At 44.8% G+C, this 24,366-nt stretch overlaps 1 protein-coding gene across 1 annotated transcript in view; it reads left to right on the top strand.

The window, feature by feature from the left end:
* The window catches only part of LOC311306287 (uncharacterized protein), a gene marked incomplete at its 3' end in the record, with an annotated part of 44,848 nt that overhangs the window by 4,211 nt on the left and 16,271 nt on the right, over positions 1-24,366 (top strand). The window contains exons 7-15 of the mRNA XM_084434609.1: positions 13-99; positions 442-534; positions 755-4,684; positions 8,216-9,223; positions 10,229-10,369; positions 11,351-11,491; positions 13,067-13,207; positions 13,487-14,344; positions 14,990-15,130. Of these exons, the coding sequence (XP_084290735.1) occupies positions 13-99; positions 442-534; positions 755-4,684; positions 8,216-9,223; positions 10,229-10,369; positions 11,351-11,491; positions 13,067-13,207; positions 13,487-14,344; positions 14,990-15,130 (6,540 nt within the window). The remainder of the gene's footprint in view (positions 1-12; positions 100-441; positions 535-754; positions 4,685-8,215; positions 9,224-10,228; positions 10,370-11,350; positions 11,492-13,066; positions 13,208-13,486; positions 14,345-14,989; positions 15,131-24,366) is intronic.

Here is a 24,366-nt window from a genome sequence, read left to right as displayed (position 1 = left end):
AATATTTTTCAGATGTAAAGAGCACAAACACTACCTATACCACTGTCACTCCAGAGACAATGTTAACCACAGAAACCACAACCATGGACACAACAACTGGTAATCAAATGTGCTAATTTTCCATCTGCAGGATTTATTACATGACTAGATCCATCTTAAGCATTTGTGTCTGCATATAAAGAAGTTGAAAAATAAAAAAGTAAAATGTGCAGTTAGAGGTCTCTTTATGACTTCTGTTTTATGATTTGCTATTAGTAAGCAAATAATACATACACACACACATATATATATATATATATATATATATATATATATATATATGTGTGTGTGTGTGTGTGTGTGTGTGTGTGTGTGTGTGTGTATGTCTTAGTGCCTGAGTAATTGTATATTGTTTTAATAATTATCAATTGTATAAAAATTTTATATTTTTTTTCCCCCCAGATATTGGGCACAATACCACTTTCTATACTACTACCATAATGGAAACCACTTCAACCATAACAACTACATTTATAGATACAACAATGGACACTGGTAATTTAATGTGCTATGTGAAAATTATGTTTTTTTGTTTTGAATGACGAGATCAGATCTGTTATGAGCATTTATATAAGTTAAACAGTTTGTGAAACACAGAATTCCCAAATATGATATAAATTTGATTTGTGAAATAACAGATCAAATTATGAATGAATTAAAATATATAATACATTTTTCAGTTTAAATGTATAAATATATTTACTGCCCCTTACAGAAAAAGTGGATACAACACTAACAATGGAAACCGCAAAAACAGAAAGTAAGAGTATGGAGACTACAACTCCAGAAAGTACCACAACTGAGAACACAACAGCAGAAAGAATCTTAACTGAGACCACAACATTGGGCACCACAAAAAAAGAAAGTACGACCACAGACACAACAACTCCGGACGGTACAACAGCCGAGACCACATCAGCAGAAAGCACCACAACTGTGGGCACCACAACAACAGAGGGTACCACAACCGAGACCACAAAAGCAGAAAGCACCACCCCTGAGGCCACAAATGTGGTTACAACAACAGCAGAAAGCACCACATCAACAGAGGGTACCACAAGCGAGACAAAAACAACAGAAAGTATCACAACTGAGACTACAACAGCCGATACCACAACAACAGAAAGCACCACAATTGTCGGTATCACGGGAACAGAAAGTTCCACAAGCCAGACCACAACAACAGAAAGTGTAACAGAAAATATCAAAACTGAGACCACAACAGCAGAAATTACAACCACAGGCACAACATTTCCAGAACGTACAACTGCCGAGACCACAACAGCAGAGAGCACCACAACTGTGGATAGCACAACAGCAGAAAAAACCACACCTGAGACCACAACTGTGGTGGCTACTACAACAACAGAAAACACTACAACAGAAAGTACGACCACAGGCACAACAACTCCTGAAAGTACCACAACTGAGACCACAACTGATGGTACTACAACAACAGAAAGCACTACAACAACAGAAAGTACGACTACAGGCACAACAACTCCTGAAAGTACCACATCTGAGACCACAACACCGGACACCACAACAACCGAAAGTACAACCACAGCCACAACAACTCCTGAAAGTACCACAACCGAGACCACAACAGCAGAGAGCACCACAACTGTGGGTACCACAATAGCAGAAAGTACCACAAGTGAGATCACAACAGCACAAAGCACCACCCCTGAGACCACAACTGTAGGTACTACTACAACAGAAAGTACCACAACAACAGAAAGTACCACAAGCGAGGCCACAAAACTGGACACCACAACAACAGAAAGTACAACCACAGCCACAACAACTCCTGAAAGTACCACACCTGAGACCACAACCGTAGGTACTACTGCAACAGAAAGTACAACAGCAGAAAGCACCACAAGTGAGACCACAATTGTGGTGGCCAGTACAACAACAGAAAGTTCGACTACAGGCACAACAACTCCAGAAAGTACCACAACTGAGACCACAACAGTAGAAAGCACCACACCTGAGACCACAGCTGTGTCAGCTACTACATCAACAGAAATCACCACAAAAGAAAGTACGACCACAGGCACAACAACTCCTGAAAGTACCACAACTGAGACCACAACAGTAGACAGCACCACACCTGAGACCAAAGCTGTGGTGGCTACTACAACAACAAAAAGCACTACAACAGAAAGTACGACTAAAGCAACAACAACTCCTGAAAGTACCACAACTGAGACCACAACAGTAGAAAGCACCACGTCTGAGACCACAACTGTGGTGGCTACTACAACAACAGAAAGCACCACAACAGAAAGTACGACCACAGGCACAACAACTCCTGAAAGTAGCACAACTGAGACCACAACACCGGACACCACAACAACAGAAAGTACAACCACAGCCACAACAACTCCTGAAAGTACCACAACCGAGACCACAACAGCAGAGAGCACCACAACTGTGGGTACCACAACAGCGGAAAGTACCACAAATGAGATCACAACAGCACAAAGCACCACCCCTGAGACCACAACTGTAGGTACTACTACAACTGAAAGTACCACAAGTGAGTCCACAACAGCAGAAAGTACAACCACAGCCATAACAACTCCTGAAAGTACCACAACTGAGACCACAACAGTGGAAAGCACCACACCTGAGACCACAACTGTGGTGGCTACTACAACAACAGAAAGCACCACAGCAACAGAAAGTACAACAATAGAAAGTAAGACTACAGGCACAACAACTCCTGAAAGGAGCACAACTGAGACCACAACACCGGACACCACAACAACCGAAAGTACAACCACAGCCACAACAACTCCTGAAAGTACCACAACCGAGACCTCAACAGCAGAGAGCACCACAAATGTGGGTACCACAATAGCAGAAAGTACCACAAGTGAGATCACAACAGCACACAGCACCACCCCTGAGACCACAACTGTAGGTACTACTACAACAGAAACTACCACAACAACAGAAAGTACAACCACAGCCACAACAACTCCTGAAAGTACCACAACCGAGACCACAAAAGCAGAGAGCACCACAACTGTGGGTACCACAACAGCAGAAAGTACAACAGCAGAAAGCACCACAAGTGAGACCACAATTGTGGTGGCCAGTACAACAACAGAAAGTTCGACTACAGGCACAACAACTCCAGAAAGTACCACAACTGAGACCACAACAGTAGAAAGCACCACACCTGAGACCACAGCTGTGTCAGCTACTACATCAACAGAAATCACCACAAAAGAAAGTACGACCACAGGCACAACAACTCCTGAAAGTACCACAACTGAGACCACAACAGTAGAAAGCACCACACCTGAGACCAAAGCTGTGGTGGCTACTACAACAACAAAAAGCACTACAACAGAAAGTACGACTACAGGCACAACAACTCCTGAAAGTACCACAACTGAGACCACAACAGTAGAAAGCACCACACCTGAGACAACAACTGTGGTGGCTACTGCAACAACAGAAAGCACCACAACAGAAAGTACGACCACAGACACAACAACTCCTGAAAGTAGCACAACTGAGACCACAACACCGGACACCACAACAACAGAAAGTACAATCACAGCCACAACAACTCCTGAAAGTACCACAACCGAGACCACAACAGCAGAGAGCACCACAACTGTGGGTACCACAACAGCGGAAAGTACCACAAATGAGATCACAACAGCACAAAGCACCACCCCTGAGACCACAACTGTAGGTACTACTACAACAGAAAGTACCACAGCAACAGAAAGTACCACAAGTGAGTCCACAACAGCAGAAAGTACAACTACAGCCATAACAACTCCTGAAAGTACCACAACTGAGACCACAACAGTAGAAAGCACCACACCTGAGACCACAACTGTGGTGGCTACTACAACAACAGAAAGCACCACAGCAACAGAAAGTACAACAATAGAAAGTAAGACTACATTCACAACAACTCCTGAAAGTAGCACAACTGAGACCACAACACCGGACACCACAACAACAGAAAGTACAACCACAGCCACAACATCTCCTGAAAGTACCACAACTGAGACCACAACAGTAGAAAGCACCACACCTGAGACCACAGCTTTGCCGGCTACTACAACAACAGAAAACACCACAACAGAAAGTGCGACCACGGGCACAACAACTCCTGAAAGTACCACAACTGAGACCACAACAGTAGAAAGCACCACACCTGAGACCACAACTGTGATGGCTACTACAACAACAGAAAGCACTACAACAGAAAGTACGACTACAAGCACAACAACTCCTGAAAGTACCACAACTGAGACCACAACACCGGACACCACAACAACAGAAAGTACAACCACAGCCACAACAACTCCTGAAAGTAGCACAACTGAGACCACAACAGTAGAAAGCATCACACCTGAGACCACAACTGTGGTGGCTACTGCAACAACAGAAAGCACTACAACAGAAAGTACGACTACAGGCACAACAACTCCTGAAAGTACCACAACTGAGACCACAACACCGGACACCACAACAACAGAAAGTACAACCACAGCCATAACAACTCCTAAAAGTGCCACAACTGAGACAACAACAGTAGAAAGCACCACACCTGAGACCACAGCTGTGTCAGCTACTACAACAACAACAGAAAGCACCACAACAGAAAGTACGACCACAGGCACAACAACTCCTGAAATTACCACAACTGAGACCACAACAGTAGAAAGCACCACACCTGAGACCACAACTGTGGTGGCTACTACAACAACAGAAAGCACCACAGCAACAGAAAGTACAACAACAGAAAGTACGACTACAGGCTCAACAACTCCTGAAAGTACCACAACTGAGACCACAACAACAGAAAGCACTATAACAGAAAGTACAACCACAGCCACAACAACTCCTGAACGTACCACAACCGAGACCACAACACCAGAGAGCACCACAAGTGAGATCACAACAGCACAAAGCACCACCCCTGAGACCACAACTGTAGGTATTACTACAACAGAAAGTACCACAGCAACAGAAAGTACCACAAGCGAGGCCACAACACTGGACACCACAACAACAGAAAGTACAACCACAGCCACAACAACTCCTGAAAGTACCACAACTGAGACCACAACAGTAGAAAGCACCACACCTGAGACCACAACTGTAGGTACTACTGCAACAGAAAGTACAACAGCAGAAAGCACCACAAGTGAGACCACAATTGTGGTGGCCAGTACAACAACAGAAAGTTCGACTACAGGCACAACAACTCCAGAAAGTACCACAACCGAGACCACAACAGCAGAGAGCACCAAAACTGTGGGTACCACAACAGCGGAAAGTACCACAAGTGAGATCACAACAGCACAAAGCACCACCCCTGAGACCACAACTGTAGGTACTACTACAACAGAAAGTACCACAGTAACAGAAAGTACCACAAGCGAGACCACAATAGCAGAAAGTACAACCACAGCCATAACAACTCCTGAAAGTACCACAACTGAGACCACAACAGTAGAAAGCGCCACACCTGAGACCACAACTGTGGTGGCTACTACAACAACAGAAAGTACAACAACAGAAAGTACGACTACAGGCACAACAACTCCTGAAAGTACCATAACCGAGACCACAACAACAGAGAGCACCACAACTGTGGGTACCACAACAGCTAAAATTACCACAAGTGAGATCACTACAGCACAAAGCACCACAACTGTAGGTACTACTACAACAGAAAGTACCACAGCAACAGAAAGTACCACAAGCGAGGCCACAACACTGGACACCACAACAACAGAAAGTACAACCACAGCCACAACAACTCCTGAAAGTACCACAACTGAGACCACAACAGTACAAAGCACCACACCTGAGACCACAACTGTAGGTACTACTACAACAACAGAAAGCACCACAGCAACAGAAAGTACAACAACAGAAAGTACGACTACAGGCACAACAACTCCTGCAAGTACCACAACTGAGACCACAACACCGGAAATCACAACAACAGAAAGTACAACCACAGCCACAACAACTCCTGAAAGTACCACAATTGAGACCACAACAACAGAGAGCACCACAACTGTGGGGACCACAACAGCTGAAAGTACCACAAGCGAGACCACAACAGCAGAAAGTACATCTACAGCCATAACAACTCCTGAAAGTACCCCACCTGAGACCACAACTGTGTCTGCTACTACAACAACAGAAAGCACCACAACAGAAAGTACGAGCACAGGCACAACAACTCCTGAAAGTACCACAACTGAGACCACAACTGTGGTGGCTACTACAACAACAGACAGCACCACAGCAACAGAAAGTACAACAACAGAAAGTACGACTACAGGCACAACAACTCCTGAAAGTACCACAACTGAGACCACAACAACGGACACCGCAACAACAGAAAGTACAACCACAGCCACAACAACTCCTGAAAGTACCACAACTGAGACCACAACAGTAGAAAGCACCACACCTGAGACCACAGCTTTGTTGGCTACAACAAGAACAGAAAGCACCACAACAGAAAGTACGACCACAGGCACAACAACTCCTGAAAGTACCACAACTGAGACCACAACTCCGGAAACCACAACAACAGAAAGTACAACCACAGCCACAACAACTCCTGAAAGTACCACAACTGAGACCACAACTGAGACCACAACACCGGACACCACAACAACAGAAAGTACAACCACAGTCACAACAACTCCTGAAAGTACCACAACTGAGACCAGAACAGTAGAAAGCACCACACCTGAGACCACAACTGTGGTGGCTACTACAACAACAGAAAGCACTACAACAGAAAGTACGACTACAGGCACAACAACTCCTGAAAGTACCACAACTGAGACCACAACTGAGACCACAACACCAGAAACCACAACAACAGAAAGTACAACCACAGCCACAACAACTCCTGAAAGTACCACAACCGAGACCACAACAACAGAGAGCACCACAACTGTGGGTACCACAACAGCTGAAAGTACCACAAGTGAGATCACAACAGCACAAAGCACCACCCCTGAGACCACAACTGTAGGTACTACTACAACAGAAAGTACCACAGCAACAGAAAGTACCACAAGCGAGGCCACAACACTTGACACCACAACAACAGAAAGTACAATCACAGCCACAACAACTCCTAAAAGTACCACAACTGAGACCACAACAGTAGATAGCACCACACCTGAGACAACAACTGTGGTGGCTACTACAACAACAGAAAGCACCACAGCAGCAGAAAGTACAACAACAGAAAGTACAACTACGGGCACAACAACTCCTGAAAGTACCACAACTGAGACCACAACAACGGACACCGCAACAACAGAAAGTACAACCACAGCCACAACAACTCCTGAAAGTACCACAACTGAGACCACAACAGTAGAAAGCACCACACCTGAGACCACAGCTTTGTTGGCTACAACAAGAACAGAAAGCACCACAACAGAAAGTACGACCACAGGCACAACAACTCCTGAAAGTACCACAACTGAGACCACAACTCCGGAAACCACAACAACAGAAAGTACAACCACAGCCACAACAACTCCTGAAAGTACCACAACTGAGACCACAACTGAGACCACAATACCGGACACCACAACAACAGAAAGTACAACCACAGTCACAACAACTCCTGAAAGTACCACAACTGAGACCAGAACAGTAGAAAGCACCACACCTGAGACCACAACTGTGGTGGCTACTACAACAACAGAAAGCACTACAACAGAAAGTACGACTACAGGCACAACAACTCCTGAAAGTACCACAACTGAGACCACAACTGAGACCACAACACCAGAAACCACAACAACAGAAAGTACAACCACAGCCACAACAACTCCTGAAAGTACCACAACCGAGACCACAACAACAGAGAGCACCACAACTGTGGGTACCACAACAGCTGAAAGTACCACAAGTGAGATCACAACAGCACAAAGCACCACCCCTGAGACCACAACTGTAGGTACTACTACAACAGAAAGTACCACAGCAACAGAAAGTACCACAAGCGAGGCCACAACACTGGACACCACAACAACAGAAAGTACAATCACAGCCACAACAACTCCTAAAAGTACCACAACTGAGACCACAACAGTAGATAGCACCACACCTGAGACAACAACTGTGGTGGCTACTACAACAACAGAAAGCACCACAGCAGCAGAAAGTACAACAACAGAAAGTACAACTACGGGCACAACAACTCCTGAGAGTACCACAACTGAGACCACAACACCGGAAACCACAACAACAGAAAGTACAACCACAGCCACAACAACTCCTGAAAGTACCACAACCGAGACCACAACAGTAGAAAGCACCACACCTGAGACCACAACTGTGGTGGCTACTACAACAACAGAAAGCACTACAATAGAAAGTACGACTATAGGTACAACACCTCCTGAAAGTACCACAACTGAGACCACAACTGAGACCACAACCCCGGAAACCACAACAACAGAAAGTACAACCACAGCCACAACAACTCCTGAAAGTACCACAACCGAGACCACAACAACAGAGAGCACCACAACTGTGGGTACCACAACAGCTGAAAGTACCACAAGTGAGACCACAACAGAAGAAAGTACAACTACAGCCATAACAACTCCTGAAAGTACCACACCTGAAACCACAACTGTGTCTGGTACTACATCAACAGAAAGCACCACAACAGAAAGTACGACCACAGGCACAACAACTCCTGAAAGTACCACAACTGAGACCACAACACCGGACACCACAACAACAGAAAGTACAACCACAGCCACAACAACTCCTGAAAGTACCACAACCGAGACCACAACAACAGAGAGCACCACAACTGTGGGTACCACAACAGCTGAAAGTACCACAAGTGAGATCACAACAACACAAAGCACCACCCCTGAGACCACAACTGTAGGTACTACTACAACAGAAAGTACCTCAAGACAGACCACAACAGCAGAAAGTACAACCACAGCCATAACAACTCCTGAAAGTACCACAACTGTGACATCAACAGTAGAAAGCACCACACCTGAGACCACAACTGTGGTGGCTACTACAACAGCAGAAAGCACTACAACAGAAAGTACGACTACAGGCACAACATCTCCTGAAAGTACCACAACTGAGACCACAACACCGGACACCACAACAACAGAAAGTACAACAACAGCCACAACAACTCCTGAAAGTACCAAAACTGTGACCACAACAGTAGAAAGCACCACACCTGAGACCACAACTGTGGTGGCTACTACAACAACAGAAAGCACTACAACAGAAAGTACGACTACAGGCACAACAACTCCTGAAAGTATCACAACTGAGACCACAACACCGGAAACCACAACAACAGAAAGTACAACCACAGCCACAACAACTCCTGAAAGTACCACAACTGAGACCACAACAACAGAGAGCACCACAACTGTGGGTACCACAACAGCTGAAAGTACCACAAGTGAGATCACAACAGCACAAAGCACCACCCCTGAGACCACAACTGTAGGTACTACTACAACAGAAAGTACCACAGCAACAGAAAGTATCACAAGCGAGGCCACAACACTTGACACCACAACAACAGAAAGTACAACCACAGCCACAACAACTCCTGAAGGTACCACAACTGAGACCACAACAGTAGATAGCACCACACCTGAGACCACAACTGTAGGTACTACTACAGCAGAAAGTACAACAGCAGAAAGCACCACAAGTGAGACCACAACAGTAGAAAGTACAACCACAGCCACAACAACTCCTGAAAGTACCACAACTGAGACCACAACAGTACAAAGCACCACACCTGAGACCACAACTGTGGTGGCTACTACAAAAACAGAAAGCACCACAGCAACAGAAAGTACAACAACAGAAAGTACGACTACTGGCAAAACAACTCCTGAAAGTACCACAACTGAGACCACAACTGAGACCACAACACCGGAAACCACAACAACAGAAAGTACAACCACAGCCACAACAACTCCTGAAAGTACCACAACCGAGACCACAACAACAGAGAGCACCACAACTGTGGGGACCACAACAGCTGAAAGTACCACAAGCGAGACCACAACAGCAGAAAGCACAACTACAGCCATAACAACTCCTGAAAGTACCACACCTGAGACCACAACTGTGTCTGCTACTACATCAACAGAAAGCACCACAACAGAGAGTACGACCACAGGCACAACAACTCCTGAAAGTACCACAACTGAGACCACAACAGTAGAAAGCACCACACCTGAGACCACAACTGTGATGGCTACTACAACAACAGAAGGCACTACAACAGAAAGTACGACTACAGGCACAACAACTCCTGAAAGTACCACAACTGTGTTGGCTACTACAACAACAGAAAGCACCACAGCAACAGAAAGTACAACAACAGAAAGCACGACTACAGGCACAACAACTCCTGAAAGTACCACAACTGAGACCACAACTGAGACCACAACACTGGACACCACAACAACAGAAAGTACAACCACAACCACAACAACTCCTGAAAGTACCACACCTGAGACCACAACAACAGAGAGCACCACAACTGTGGATACCACAACAGCTGAAAGTACCACAAGTGAGATCACAACTACACAAAGCACCACCCCTGAGACCACAACTGTAGGTACTACTACAACAGAAAGTACCACAGCAACAGAAAGTACCACAAGCGAGGCCACAACACTTGACACCACAACAACAGAAAGTACAACCACAGCCACAACAACTCCTGAAGGTACCACAACTGAGACCACAACAGTAGATAGCACCACCCCTGAGACCACAACTGTAGGTACTACTACAGCAGAAAGTACAACAGCAGAAAGCACAACAAGTGAGACCACAACAGTAGAAAGTACAACCACAGCTAAAACAACTCCTGAAAGTACCACAACTGAGACCACAACAGTACAAAGCACCACACCTGAGACCACAACTGTGGTGGCTACTACAACAACAGAAAGCACCACAGCAACAGAAAGTACAACAACAGAAAGTACGACTACAGGCAAAACAACTCCTGAAAGTACCACAACTGAGACCACAACACCGGAAACCACAACAACAGAAAGTACAACCACAGCCACAACAACTCCTGAAAGTACCACAACCGAGACCACAACAACAGAGAGCACCACAACTGTGGGTACCACAACAGCTGAAAGTACCACAAGCGAGACCACAACAGCAGAAAGCACAACTACAGCCATAACAACTCCTGAAAGTACCACACCTGAGACCACAACTGTGTCTGCTACTACATCAACAGAAAGCACCACAACAGAGAGTACGACCACAGGCACAACAACTCATGAAAGTACCACAACTGAGACCACAACAGTAGAAAGCACCACACCTGAGACCACAACTGTGGTGGCTACTACAACAACAGAAAGCACTACAACAGAAAGTACGACTACAGGCACAACAACTCCTGAAAGTACCACAACTGTGTTGGCTACTACAACAACAGAAAGCACCACAGCAACAGAAAGTACAACAACTGAAAGTACGACTACAGTCACAACAACTCCTGAAAGTACCACAACTGAGACCACAACACCGGACACCACAACAACAGAAAGTACAACCACAGCCACAACAACTCCTGAAAGTACCACAACTGAGACCACAACAGTAGAAAGCACCACACCTGAGACCGCAGCTTTGTTGGCTACTACAACAACAGAAAGCACCACAACAGAAAGTACGACCACAGGCACAACAACTCCTGAAAGTATCACAACTGAGACCACAACAGTAGAAAGTGCCACACCTGAGACCACAACTGTGGTGGCTACTACAACAACAGAAAGCACTACAACAGAAAGTACGACTACAGGCACAACAACTCCTGAAAGTACCACAACTGAGACCACAACACTGGACACCACAACAACAGAAAGTACAACCACAGCCACAACAACTCCTGAAAGTACCACAACCGAGACCACAACAACAGAGAGCACCACAACTGTGGGTACCACAACAGCTGAAAGTACCACAAGCGAGATCACAACAGCAGAAAGTACAACTACAGCCATAACTCCTGAAAGTACCACACCTGAGACCACAACTGAGTCTGGTACTACATCAACAGAAAGCACCACAACAGAAAGTATGACCACAGGCACAACAACTCCTGAAAGTACCACAACTGAGACCACAACACCGGACACCACAACAACAGAAAGTACAACCACAGCCACAACAACTCCTGAAAGTACCACAACCGAGACCATAACAGCAGAGAGCACCACAACTGTGGGTACCACAACAGCGGAAAGTACCACAAGTGAGATCACAACAGCACAAAGCACCACCCCTGAGACCACAACTGTAGGTACTACTACAACAGAAAGTACCTCAAGACAGACCACAACAGCAGAAAGTACAACCACAGCCATAACAACTCCTGAAAGTACCACAACTGTGACATCAACAGTAGAAAGCACCACACCTGAGACCACAACTGTGGTGGCTACTACAACAGCAGAAAGCACTACAACAGAAAGTACGACTACAGGCACAACATCTCCTGAAAGTACCACAACTGAGACCACAACACCGGACACCACAACAACAGAAAGTACAACAACAGCCACAACAACTCCTGAATGTACCAAAACTGTGACCACAACAGTAGAAAGCACCACACCTGAGACCACAACTGTGGTGGCTACTACAACAACAGAAAGCACTACAACAGAAAGTACGACTACAGGCACAACAACTCCTGAAAGTATCACAACTGAGACCACAACACCGGAAACCACAACAACAGAAAGTACAACCACAGCCACAACAACTCCTGAAAGTACCACAACTGAGACCACAACAACAGAGAGCACCACAACTGTGGGTACCACAACAGCTGAAAGTACCACAAGCGAGACCACAACAGCAGAAAGCACAACTACAGCCATAACAACTCCTGAAAGTACCACACCTGAGACCACAACTGTGTCTGCTACTACATCAACAGAAAGCACCACAACAGAGAGTACGACCACAGGCACAACAACTCCTGAAAGTACCAAAACTGAGACCACAACAGTAGAGAGCACCACACCTGAGACCACAACTGTGGTGGCTACTACAACAGCAGAAAGCACTACAACAGAAAGTACGACTACAGGCACAACAACTCCTGAAAGTACCACAACTGAGACCACAACACCGGACACCACAACAACAGAAAGTACAACCACAGCCACAACAACTCCTGAAAGTACCACAACTGAGACCACAACAGTAGAAAGCACCACACCTGAGACCACAACTGTGGTGGCTACTACAACAGAAAGCACTACAACAGAAAGTACGACTACAGGCACAACAACTCCTGAAAGTACCACAACTGAGACCACAACTGAGACCACAACACCGGAAACCGCAACAACAGAAAGTACAACCACAGCCACAACAACTCCTGAAAGTACCACAACAGAGAGCACCACAACTGTGGGTACCACAACACCTGAAAGTACCACAAGTGAGATCACAACAGCACAAAGCACCACCCCTGAGACCACAACTGTAGGTACTACTACAACAGAAAGTACCACAGCAACAGAAAGTTCCACAAGTGAGGCCAGAACACTGGACACCACAACAAAAGAAAGTACAACCACAGCCACAACAACTCCTGAAAGTACCACAACTGAGACCACAACAGTTGATAGCACCACACCTGAGACCACAACTGTAGGTACTACTACAGCAGAAAGTACAACAGCAGAAAGTACCACAAGCGAGACCACAACAGCAGAAAGTACAACCACAGCCATAACAACTCCTGAAAGTACCACACCTGAGACCACAACTGTGTCTGTTACTACATCAACAGAAAGCACCACAACAGAAAGTACGACCACAGGCACAACAACTCCTGAAAGTACCACAACTGAGACCACAACACCGGACACCACAACAACAGAAAGTACAACCACAGCCACAACAACTCCTGAAAGTACCACAACCGAGACCACAACAGCAGAGAGCACCACAACTGTGGGTACCACAACAGCTGAAAGTACCACAAGTGAGATCACAACAACACAAAGCACCACCCCTGAGACCACAACTGTAGGTACTACTACAACAGAAAGTACCACAAGCGAGACCACAACAGCAGAAAGTACAACCACAGCCATAACAACTCCTGAAAGTACCACAACTGTGACCACAACAGTAGAAAGCACCACACCTGAGACCACAACTGTGGTGGCTACTACAGCAGCAGAAAGCACTACAACAGAAAGTACGACTACAGGCACAACAACTCCTGAAAGTACCACAACTGAGACCACAACTGTGGTGGCTACTACAACAACAGAAAGCACCACAGCAACAGAAAGTACAACAACAGAAAGTACGACTACAGGCACAACAACTCCTGAAAGTACCACAACTGAGACCACAACTAAGACCACAACACCGGACACCACAACAACAGAAAGTACAACCACAGCCACAACAACTCCTGAAAGTACCACAACCGAGACCACAACAACAGAGAGCACCACAACTGTGGGTACCACAACAGCTGAAAGTACCACAAGTGAGATCACAACAACACAAAGCATCACCCCTGAGACCACAACTGTAGGTACTACTACAACAGAAAGTACCACAGCAACAGAAAGTACCACAAGCGAGGCCAAAACACTTGACACCACAACAACAGAAAGTACAACCACAGCCACAACAACTCCTGAAAGTACCACAACTGAGACCACAACAGTACAAAGCACCACACCTGAGACCACAACTGTGGTGGCTACTACAACAACAGAAAGCACCACAGCAACAGAAAGTACAACAACACAAAGTACGACTACAGGTAAAACAACTCCTGAAAGTACCACACCTGAGACCACAACTGTGTCTGCTACTACATCAACAGATAGCACCACAACAGAGAGTACGACCACAGGCACAACAACTCCTGAAAGTACCACAACTGAGACCACAACAGTAGAAAGCACCACACCTGAGACCACAACTGTGGTGGCTACTACAACAACAGAAAGCACTACAACAGAAAGTACGACTACAGGCACAACAACTCCTGAAAGTACCACAACTGTGTTGGCTACTACAACAACAGAAAGCACCACAGCAACAGAAAGTACAACAACAGAAAGTACGACTACAGGCACAACAACTCCTGAAAGTACCACAACTGAGACCACAACACCGGACACCACAACAACAGAAAGTACAACCACAGCCACAACAACTCCTGAAAGTACCACAACTGAGACCACAACAGTAGAAAGCACCACACCTGAGACCACAGCTTTGTTGGCTACTACAACAACAGAAAGCACCACAACAGAAAGTACGACCACAGGCACAACAACTCCTGAAAGTACCACAACTGAGACCACAACACCGGACACCACAACAACAGAAAGTACAACCACAGCCACAACAACTCCTGAAAGTACCACAACTGAGACCACAACAGTAGAAAGCACCACACCTGAGACCACAACTGTGGTGGCTACTACAACAGCAGAAAGCTCTACAACAGAAAGTACGACTACAGGCACAACAACTCCTGAAAGTACCACAACTGAGACCACAACTGTGGTCGCTACTACAACAACAGAAAGCACCACAGCAACAGAAAGTACAACAACAGAAAGTACGACTACAGGCACAACAACTCCTGAAAGTAGCACAACTGAGACCACAACTGAGACCACAACACTGGACACCACAACAACAGAAAGTACAACCACAGCCACAACAACTCCTGAAAGTACCACAACCGAGACCACAACAACAGAGAGCACCACAACTGTGGGTACCACAACAGCTGAAAGTACCACAAGTGAGATCACAACAGCACAAAGCACCACCCCTGAGACCACAACTGTAGGTACTACTACAACAGAAAGTACCACAGCAACAGAAAGTACCACAAGCGAGGCCACAACACTGGACACCACAACAACAGAAAGTACAACCACAGCCACAACAACTCCTGAAAGTACCACAACTGAGACCACAACAGTAGATAGCACCACACCTGAGACCACAACTGTAGGTACTACTACAGCAGAAAGTACAACAGCAGAAAGCACCACAAGCGAGACCACAACAGTAGAAAGTACAACCACAGCCATAACAACTCCAGAAAGTACCACAACTGAGACCACAACAGTAGAAAGCACCACACCTGAGACCACAACTGTGGTGGCTACTACAACAACAGAAAGCACCACAGCAACAGAAAGCACCACAACAGAAAGTACGACCACAGGCACAACAACTCAAGAAAGTACCACAACTGAGACCACAACACCGGAAACCACAACAACAGAAAGTACAACCACAGCCACAACAACTCCTGAAAGTACCACAACTGAGACCACAACAGTAGATAGCACCACACCTGAGACCACAACTGTAGGTACTACTACTGCAGAAAGTACAACAGCAGAAAGCACCACAAGCGAGACCACAACAGTAGAAAGTACAACCACAGCCTTTACAACTCCAGAAAGTACCACAACTGAGACCACAACAGTAGACAGCACCACACCTGAGACCACAACTGTGGTGGCTACTACAATTACAGAAAGCACCACAGCAACAGAAAGCACCACAACAGAAAGTACGACCACAGGCACAACAACTCAAGAAAGTACCACAACTGAGAACACAACACCGGACACCACAACAACAGAAAGTACAACCACAGCCACAACAACACCTGAAAGTACCACAACCGAGACCACAACAGCAGAGAGCACCACAACTGTGGGTACCACAACAGCGGAAAGTACCACAAGTGAGACCACAACAGTAGACAGCACCACACCTGAGACCACAACTGTGGTGGCTACTACAACAACAGAAAGCACCACAGCAACAGAAAGCACCACAACAGAAAGTACGACCACAGGCACAACAACTCAAGAAAGTACCACAACTGAGAACACAACACCGGACACCACAACAACAGAAAGTACAACCACAGCCACAACAACTCCTGAAAGTACCACAACTGAGACCACAACAGTAGAAAGCACCACACCTGAGACCACAGCTTTGTTGGCTACTACAACAACAGAAAGCACCACAACAGAAAGTACGACCACAGGCACAACAACTCCTGAAAGTACCACAACTGAGACCACAACAGTAGAAAGCACCACACCTGAGACCACAACTGTGGTGGCTACTACAACAGCAGAAAGCTCTACAACAGAAAGTACGACTACAGGCACAACAACTCCTGAAAGTACCACAACTGAGACCACAACTGTGGTGGCTACTACAACAGCAGAAAGCTCTACAACAGAAAGTACGACTACAGGCACAACAACTCCTGAAAGTACCACAACTGAGACCACAACTGTGGTCGCTACTACAACAACAGAAAGCACCACAGCAACAGAAAGTACAACAACAGAAAGTACGACTACAGGCACAACAACTCCTGAAAGTAGCACAACTGAGACCACAACTGAGACCACAACACTGGACCCCACAACAACAGAAAGTACAACCACAGCCACAACAACTCCTGAAAGTACCACAACCGAGACCACAACAACAGAGAGCACCACAACTGTGGGTACCACAACAGCTGAAAGTACCACAAGTGAGATCACAACAGCACAAAGCACCACCCCTGAGACCACAACTGTAGGTACTACTACAACAGAAAGTACCACAGCAACAGAAAGTACCACAAGCGAGGCCACAACACTGGACACCACAACAACAGAAAGTACAACCACAGCCACAACAACTCCTGAAAGTACCACAACTGAGACCACAACAGTAGATAGCACCACACCTGAGACCACAACTGTAGGTACTACTACAGCAGAAAGTACAACAGCAGAAAGCACCACAAGCGAGACCACAACAGTAGAAAGTACAACCACAGCCATAACAACTCCAGAAAGTACCACAACTGAGACCACAACAGTAGAAAGCACCACACCTGAGACCACAACTGTGTCAGCTACTACAACAACAGAAAGCACCACAGCAACAGAAAGCACCACAACAGAAAGTACGACCACAGGCACAACAACTCAAGAAAGTACCACAACTGAGAACACAACACCGGACACCACAACAACAGAAAGTACAACCACAGCCACAACAACACCTGAAAGTACCACAACCGAGACCACAACAGCAGAGAGCACCACAACTGTGGGTACCACAACAGCGGAAAGTACCACAAGTGAGACCACAACAGTAGACAGCACCACACCTGAGACCACAACTGTGGTGGCTACTACAACAACAGAAAGCACCACAGCAACAGAAAGCACCACAACAGAAAGTACGACCACAGGCACAACAACTCAAGAAAGTACCACAACTGAGACCACAACACCGGAAACCACAACAGAAAGTACAACCACAGCCACAACAACTCCTGAAAGTACCACAACCGAGACCACAACAACAGAGAGCACCACAACTGTGGGTACCACAACAGCGGAAAGTACCACAAGTGAGATCACAACAGCACAAAGCACCACCCCTGAGACCACAACTGTAGGTACTACTACAACAGAAAGTACCACAGCAACAGAAAGTACCACAAGCGAGGCCACAACACTGGACACCACAACAGCAGAAAGTACAACCACAGCCATAACAACTCCTGAAAGTACCACAACTGAGACCACAACAGTACAAAGCACCACACCTGAGACCACAACTGTGGTGGCTACTACAACAACAGAAAGCTCTACAACAGAAAGTACGACTACAGGCACAACAACTCCTGAAAGTACCACAACTGAGACCACAACTGTGGTCGCTACTACAACAACAGAAAGCACCACAGCAACAGAAAGTACAACAACAGAAAGTACGACTACAGGCACAACAACTCCTGAAAGTACCACAACTGAGACCACAACTGAGACCACAACACTGGACACCACAACAGCAGAAAGTACAACCACAGCCATAACAACTCCTGAAAGTACCACAACTGAGACCACAACAGTACAAAGCACCACACCTGAGACCACAACTGTGGTGGCTACTACAACAACAGAAAGCTCTACAACAGAAAGTACGACTACAGGCACAACAACTCCTGAAAGTACCACAACTGAGACAACAACTGTGGTCGCTACTACAACAACAGAAAGCACCACAGCAGAAAGTACAACAACAGAAAGTACAACTACAGGCACAACAACTCCTGAAAGTACCACAACTGAGACCACAACACCGGAAACCACAACAACAGAAAGTACAACCACAGCCACAACAACTCCTGAAAGTACCACAACTGAGACCACAACAGTAGATAGCACCACACCTGAGACCACAACTGTAGGTACTACTACAGCAGAAAGTACAACAGCAGAAAGCACCACAACAGAAAGTACGACCACAGGCACAACAACTCAAGAAAGTACCACAACTGAGACCACAACACCAGACACCACAACAACAGAAAGTACAACCACAGCCACAACAACTCCTGAAAGTACTACAACCGAGACCACAACAGCAGAGAGCACCACAACTGTGGGTACCACAACAGCTGAAAGTACCACAAGCGAGACCACAACAGCAGAAAGTACAACTACAGACATAACAACTCCTGAAAGTACCACACCTGAGACCACAACTGTGTATGGTACTACAACAACAGAAAGCACCACAGCAGAAAGTACAACAACAGAAAGTACAACTACAGGCACAACAACTCCTGAAAGTACCACAACTGAGACCACAACACCGGAAACCACAACAACAGAAAGTACAACCACAGCCACAACAACTCCTGAAAGTACCACAACTGAGACCACAACAGTAGATAGCACCACACCTGAGACCACAACTGTAGGTACTACTACAGCAGAAAGTACAACAGCAGAAAGCACCACAACAGAAAGTACGACCACAGGCACAACAACTCAAGAAAGTACCACAACTGAGACCACAACACCAGACACCACAACAACAGAAAGTACAACCACAGCCACAACAACTCCTGAAAGTACTACAACCGAGACCACAACAGCAGAAAGCACCACAACTGTGGGTACCACAACAGCTGAAAGTACCACAAGCGAGACCACAACAGCAGAAAGTACAACTACAGACATAACAACTCCTGAAAGTACCACAACTGAGACCACAACTGTGTATGGTACTACAACAACAGAAAGCACCACAGCAGAAAGTACAACAACAGAAAGTACAACTACAGGCACAACAACTCCTGAAAGTACCACAACTGAGACCACAACACCGGAAACCACAACAACAGAAAGTACAACCACAGCCACAACAACTCCTGAAAGTACCACAACTGAGACCACAACAGTAGATAGCACCACACCTGAGACCACAACTGTAGGTACTACTACAGCAGAAAGTACAACAGCAGAAAGCACCACAACAGAAAGTACGACCACAGGCACAACAACTCAAGAAAGTACCACAACTGAGACCACAACACCAGACACCACAACAACAGAAAGTACAACCACAGCCACAACAACTCCTGAAAGTACTACAACCGAGACCACAACAGCAGAGAGCACCACAACTGTGGGTACCACAACAGCTGAAAGTACCACAAGCGAGACCACAACAGCAGAAAGTACGACCACAGGCACAACAACTCCTGAAAGTACCACAACTGAGACCACAACACCGGACACCACAACAACAGAAAGTACAACCACAGCCACAACAAATCCTGAAAGTACCACAACCGAGACCACAACAGCAGAGAGCACCACAACTGTGGGTACCACAACAGCGGAAAGTACCACAAGTGAGATCACAACAGCACAAAGCACCACCCCTGAGACCACAACAATAGGTACTACTACAACAGAAAGTACCACAGCAACAGAAAGTACCACAAGCGAGGCCACAACACTGGACACCACAACAGCAGAAAGTACAACCACAGCCATAACAACTCCTGAAAGTACCACAACTGAGACCACAACAGTACAAAGCACCACACCTGAGACCACAACTATGGTGGCTACTACAACAACAGAAAGCTCTACAACAGAAAGTACGACTACAGGCACAACAACTCCTGAAAGTACCACAACTGAGACCACAACTGTGGTTGCTACTACAACAACAGAAAGCACCACAGCAACAGAAAGTACAACAACAGAAAGTACGACTACAGGCACAACAACTCCTGAAAGTACCACAACTGAGACCACAACTGAGACCACAAGACCGGACACCACAACAACAGAAAGTACAACCACAGCCACAACAACTTCTGAAAGTACCAAAACCGAGACCACAACAACAGAGAGCACCACAACTGTGGGTACCACAACAGCTGAAAGTACCACAAGTGAGATCACAACAGCACAAAGCACCACCCCTGAGACCACAACTGTAGGTACTACTGCAACAGAAAGTACCACAGCAACAGAAAGTACCACAAGCGAGGCCACAACACTGGACACCACAACAACAGAAAGTACTACCACAGCCACAACAACTCCTGAAAGTACCACAACTGAGACCACAACAGTAGATAGCACCACACCTGAGACCACAACTGTAGGTACTACTACAGCAGAAAGTACAACAGCAGAAAGGACCACACCTGAGACCACAACTGTGGTGGCTACTACAACAACAGAAAGCACTACAACAGAAAGTACGACTACAGGCACAACAACTCCAGGAAGTACCACAACTGAGACCACAACTGAAGGTACTACAACAACAGAAAGCACCACAAGTGAGACCACAACAGCAGAAAGTACAACCACAGGCACAACAACTCCAGAAAGTACAACAACCGAGATAACAACAGCAGAAAGCACCACATCTGTGGGAACCACAACAGCGGAAAGCACCAGCCCTGAGACCACAACTGTAGGTACTACAACAACAGAAAGTACGACCACAGGCACAACAACTCCTGAAAGTACCACAACTGAGACTACAACAACAGAAAGCACCACTGCAACAGAAAGCACCACAACTGAGACCAGAGTTGCAACATAGTAGAATAAAGTACGACAACAGGCATAACAATCCCAGGTAACACAACCACAATGCAATAGTACATTTCAAAGCTATAGTGACAAAGGCAACAGTGGCAAGGGAAATTTTCAAATTAGGAAAAAGCTAATATTTTACATATCATTTATGTAATTCAGCCAAATTGTGTTAAGCATAATACTGACAAACTGTTTTATGTAAATTGTTGTAATGCATGTTTATTATTTTAAGCTAATACATTTTTTAATAGTGTTTGATTGTCTAAACCCTATTAATTGGCATCTAAATAAGAGAAGACTTATCAATAAATATGTGTTGTATAAGTACCATTGCATGATTCAGTTGAATCATTTCATGATTCATTCATTAATCAATTTGATTATCCTTTTTTTTTTTTTTTAAGAATAATAACAGCGCTTCCATATCCATGGGTCCACAGCCCAGTTAAACAAACATTTAATAACTTTTATGCTTATTTCTTTTTCACTTATTGGCAGATTATGTACATTTTGAACATATTAATTTTATGCTTTGCATCATTATATATTATGCACTGAGCCATATTCTTTCTTCTACTTGCAGAAAATTTAAAGATCCAAGTCCAGGACCTCACTTCTGCACTGTTTCTTGATAATGTTGATTATTTCACTCCCGAGAGCCTATACCATCTCCTATTACCACAAACCATAACCTGTAGTTTAAATTATTATTATTTATTTTTTGGGGGTAATATTTATTGACCACATGACACTCCAAAAAAAAAGAAAAAAAAAGAAAAAAAGAAAAGGATTTTAACTTATAAATTATTTTTATGTGTGAAGGAATTTATTTGCTGTATCTTGTAATAATGGCTTTTTTTATGGTCATAATCTTGACTTGATTATTGTTTCAGAGTCATTTTAAAAACTGATTGTACAAATTTGCTTTATTTTTGTAAAATTACTGCTTTTGCTGGGTAATAAATTATTTTTCACAGAAATGTTATAATTCTTTGCACTGATCACAGATTTTGAGATTTTGCCTGCACGAGGTCTGAAAATTATTTAATAAAAGTAATATCCAATGCCAAGTAAAAGTAATTATTGCCAGAGAAAGTATAAAAAGTTTACAAGTTAAATGGTTAAATAAATAAATACAGTGATGATGAAATGAAAGCTTCTTTGATGCAGAATGATAGCGGTCCATATAATCTGCTCAACATCAAAGGTTAAAAAAGTATTGAAAATGTGGCCATATTCTCGCTGACAATATAATTCATGAAAACAATCTGCATTTCCGTTCATTAGTGAACTTTGAACTTCAGTGTTTAAATATTTCCAATCATGCAATTCATATTTCTCTATAGTTTACAGATGTGGACAGTAACATACCAATAATTGATTAAATGGAGGTACTGTGAAGTCAACAAGAGCCAGGGTCAGCTGTGAGCTGTCAATCATTCCAGACTGGTGCGGCCTGGCATTCCCTGTGCCATTTCTGCTCCAATGATCTTCCAATTCCAGTATCCATAGACTCATCAATAGATCATTACACTGAGTTCCAATAAAATAATGCCTATGCTCTCACATGATAAGTTGCATGAATAATGCTGTGCGTATCCCATTGATAATTGCATGTTTTTAGGGGTTGAAATTTCAGCCTTGAGTTGATAAAATATTTTGGAACTAATAAGAGATTTTAAGTGCTTAAAATGGATAGGGAGTGTTTGTGTTTTCTTGTCTATAGAATTTTAACAAAAAAGAATTCAGAAACCATCCAAAAAATATTTTTTCACTTACTATTAATTGAAATGCTCGTATTTTAAATTGTAACTCTGTACTTGCCCTATAGCAACAGTCCATCCAAGACAGAGGAGTGACAGAGCAGGTTTATTATACAATCCCATTTCCAGAATAGTTGGGACATTTTGTAAAATGCGATAAAATCAAGAATCTGTGATTTTTTTAAATCTCTTGAACCTTTATTTAACTCACAAATGTACAAAGAAAATATTTCCAATGTTTTCACTGACTAACTTTGAAAAGTTAGGACAGAAGCATGTTTACCGTTGTGTCACATCACATTTCCTTTTAATTACACTTTTTAATCATTTGGGAATTGAGGATACTAATTGTTGAAATGTTGCAAGTGGAATATTTGCCTATCTTGTCTGATATAAGACAACTGTCTATGGCCATCGCTGTCTGATTCTCCTTTTCATGATGGGTGATCCTACATTTCCAATAAGAGACAGATCTGGACTGCAGTCAGGCACATCTCTTCTATGGTGCAGTGTCT

The sequence above is a fragment of the Rutilus rutilus genome (genome assembly GCF_951802725.1).
Source record: "Rutilus rutilus genome assembly, chromosome: 16".
NCBI lineage: Eukaryota > Metazoa > Chordata > Actinopteri > Cypriniformes > Leuciscidae > Rutilus > Rutilus rutilus.
The sequence above is the reverse complement of the archived record's forward strand: the minus strand, read 5'-3'. Positions and strand labels throughout refer to the sequence as shown.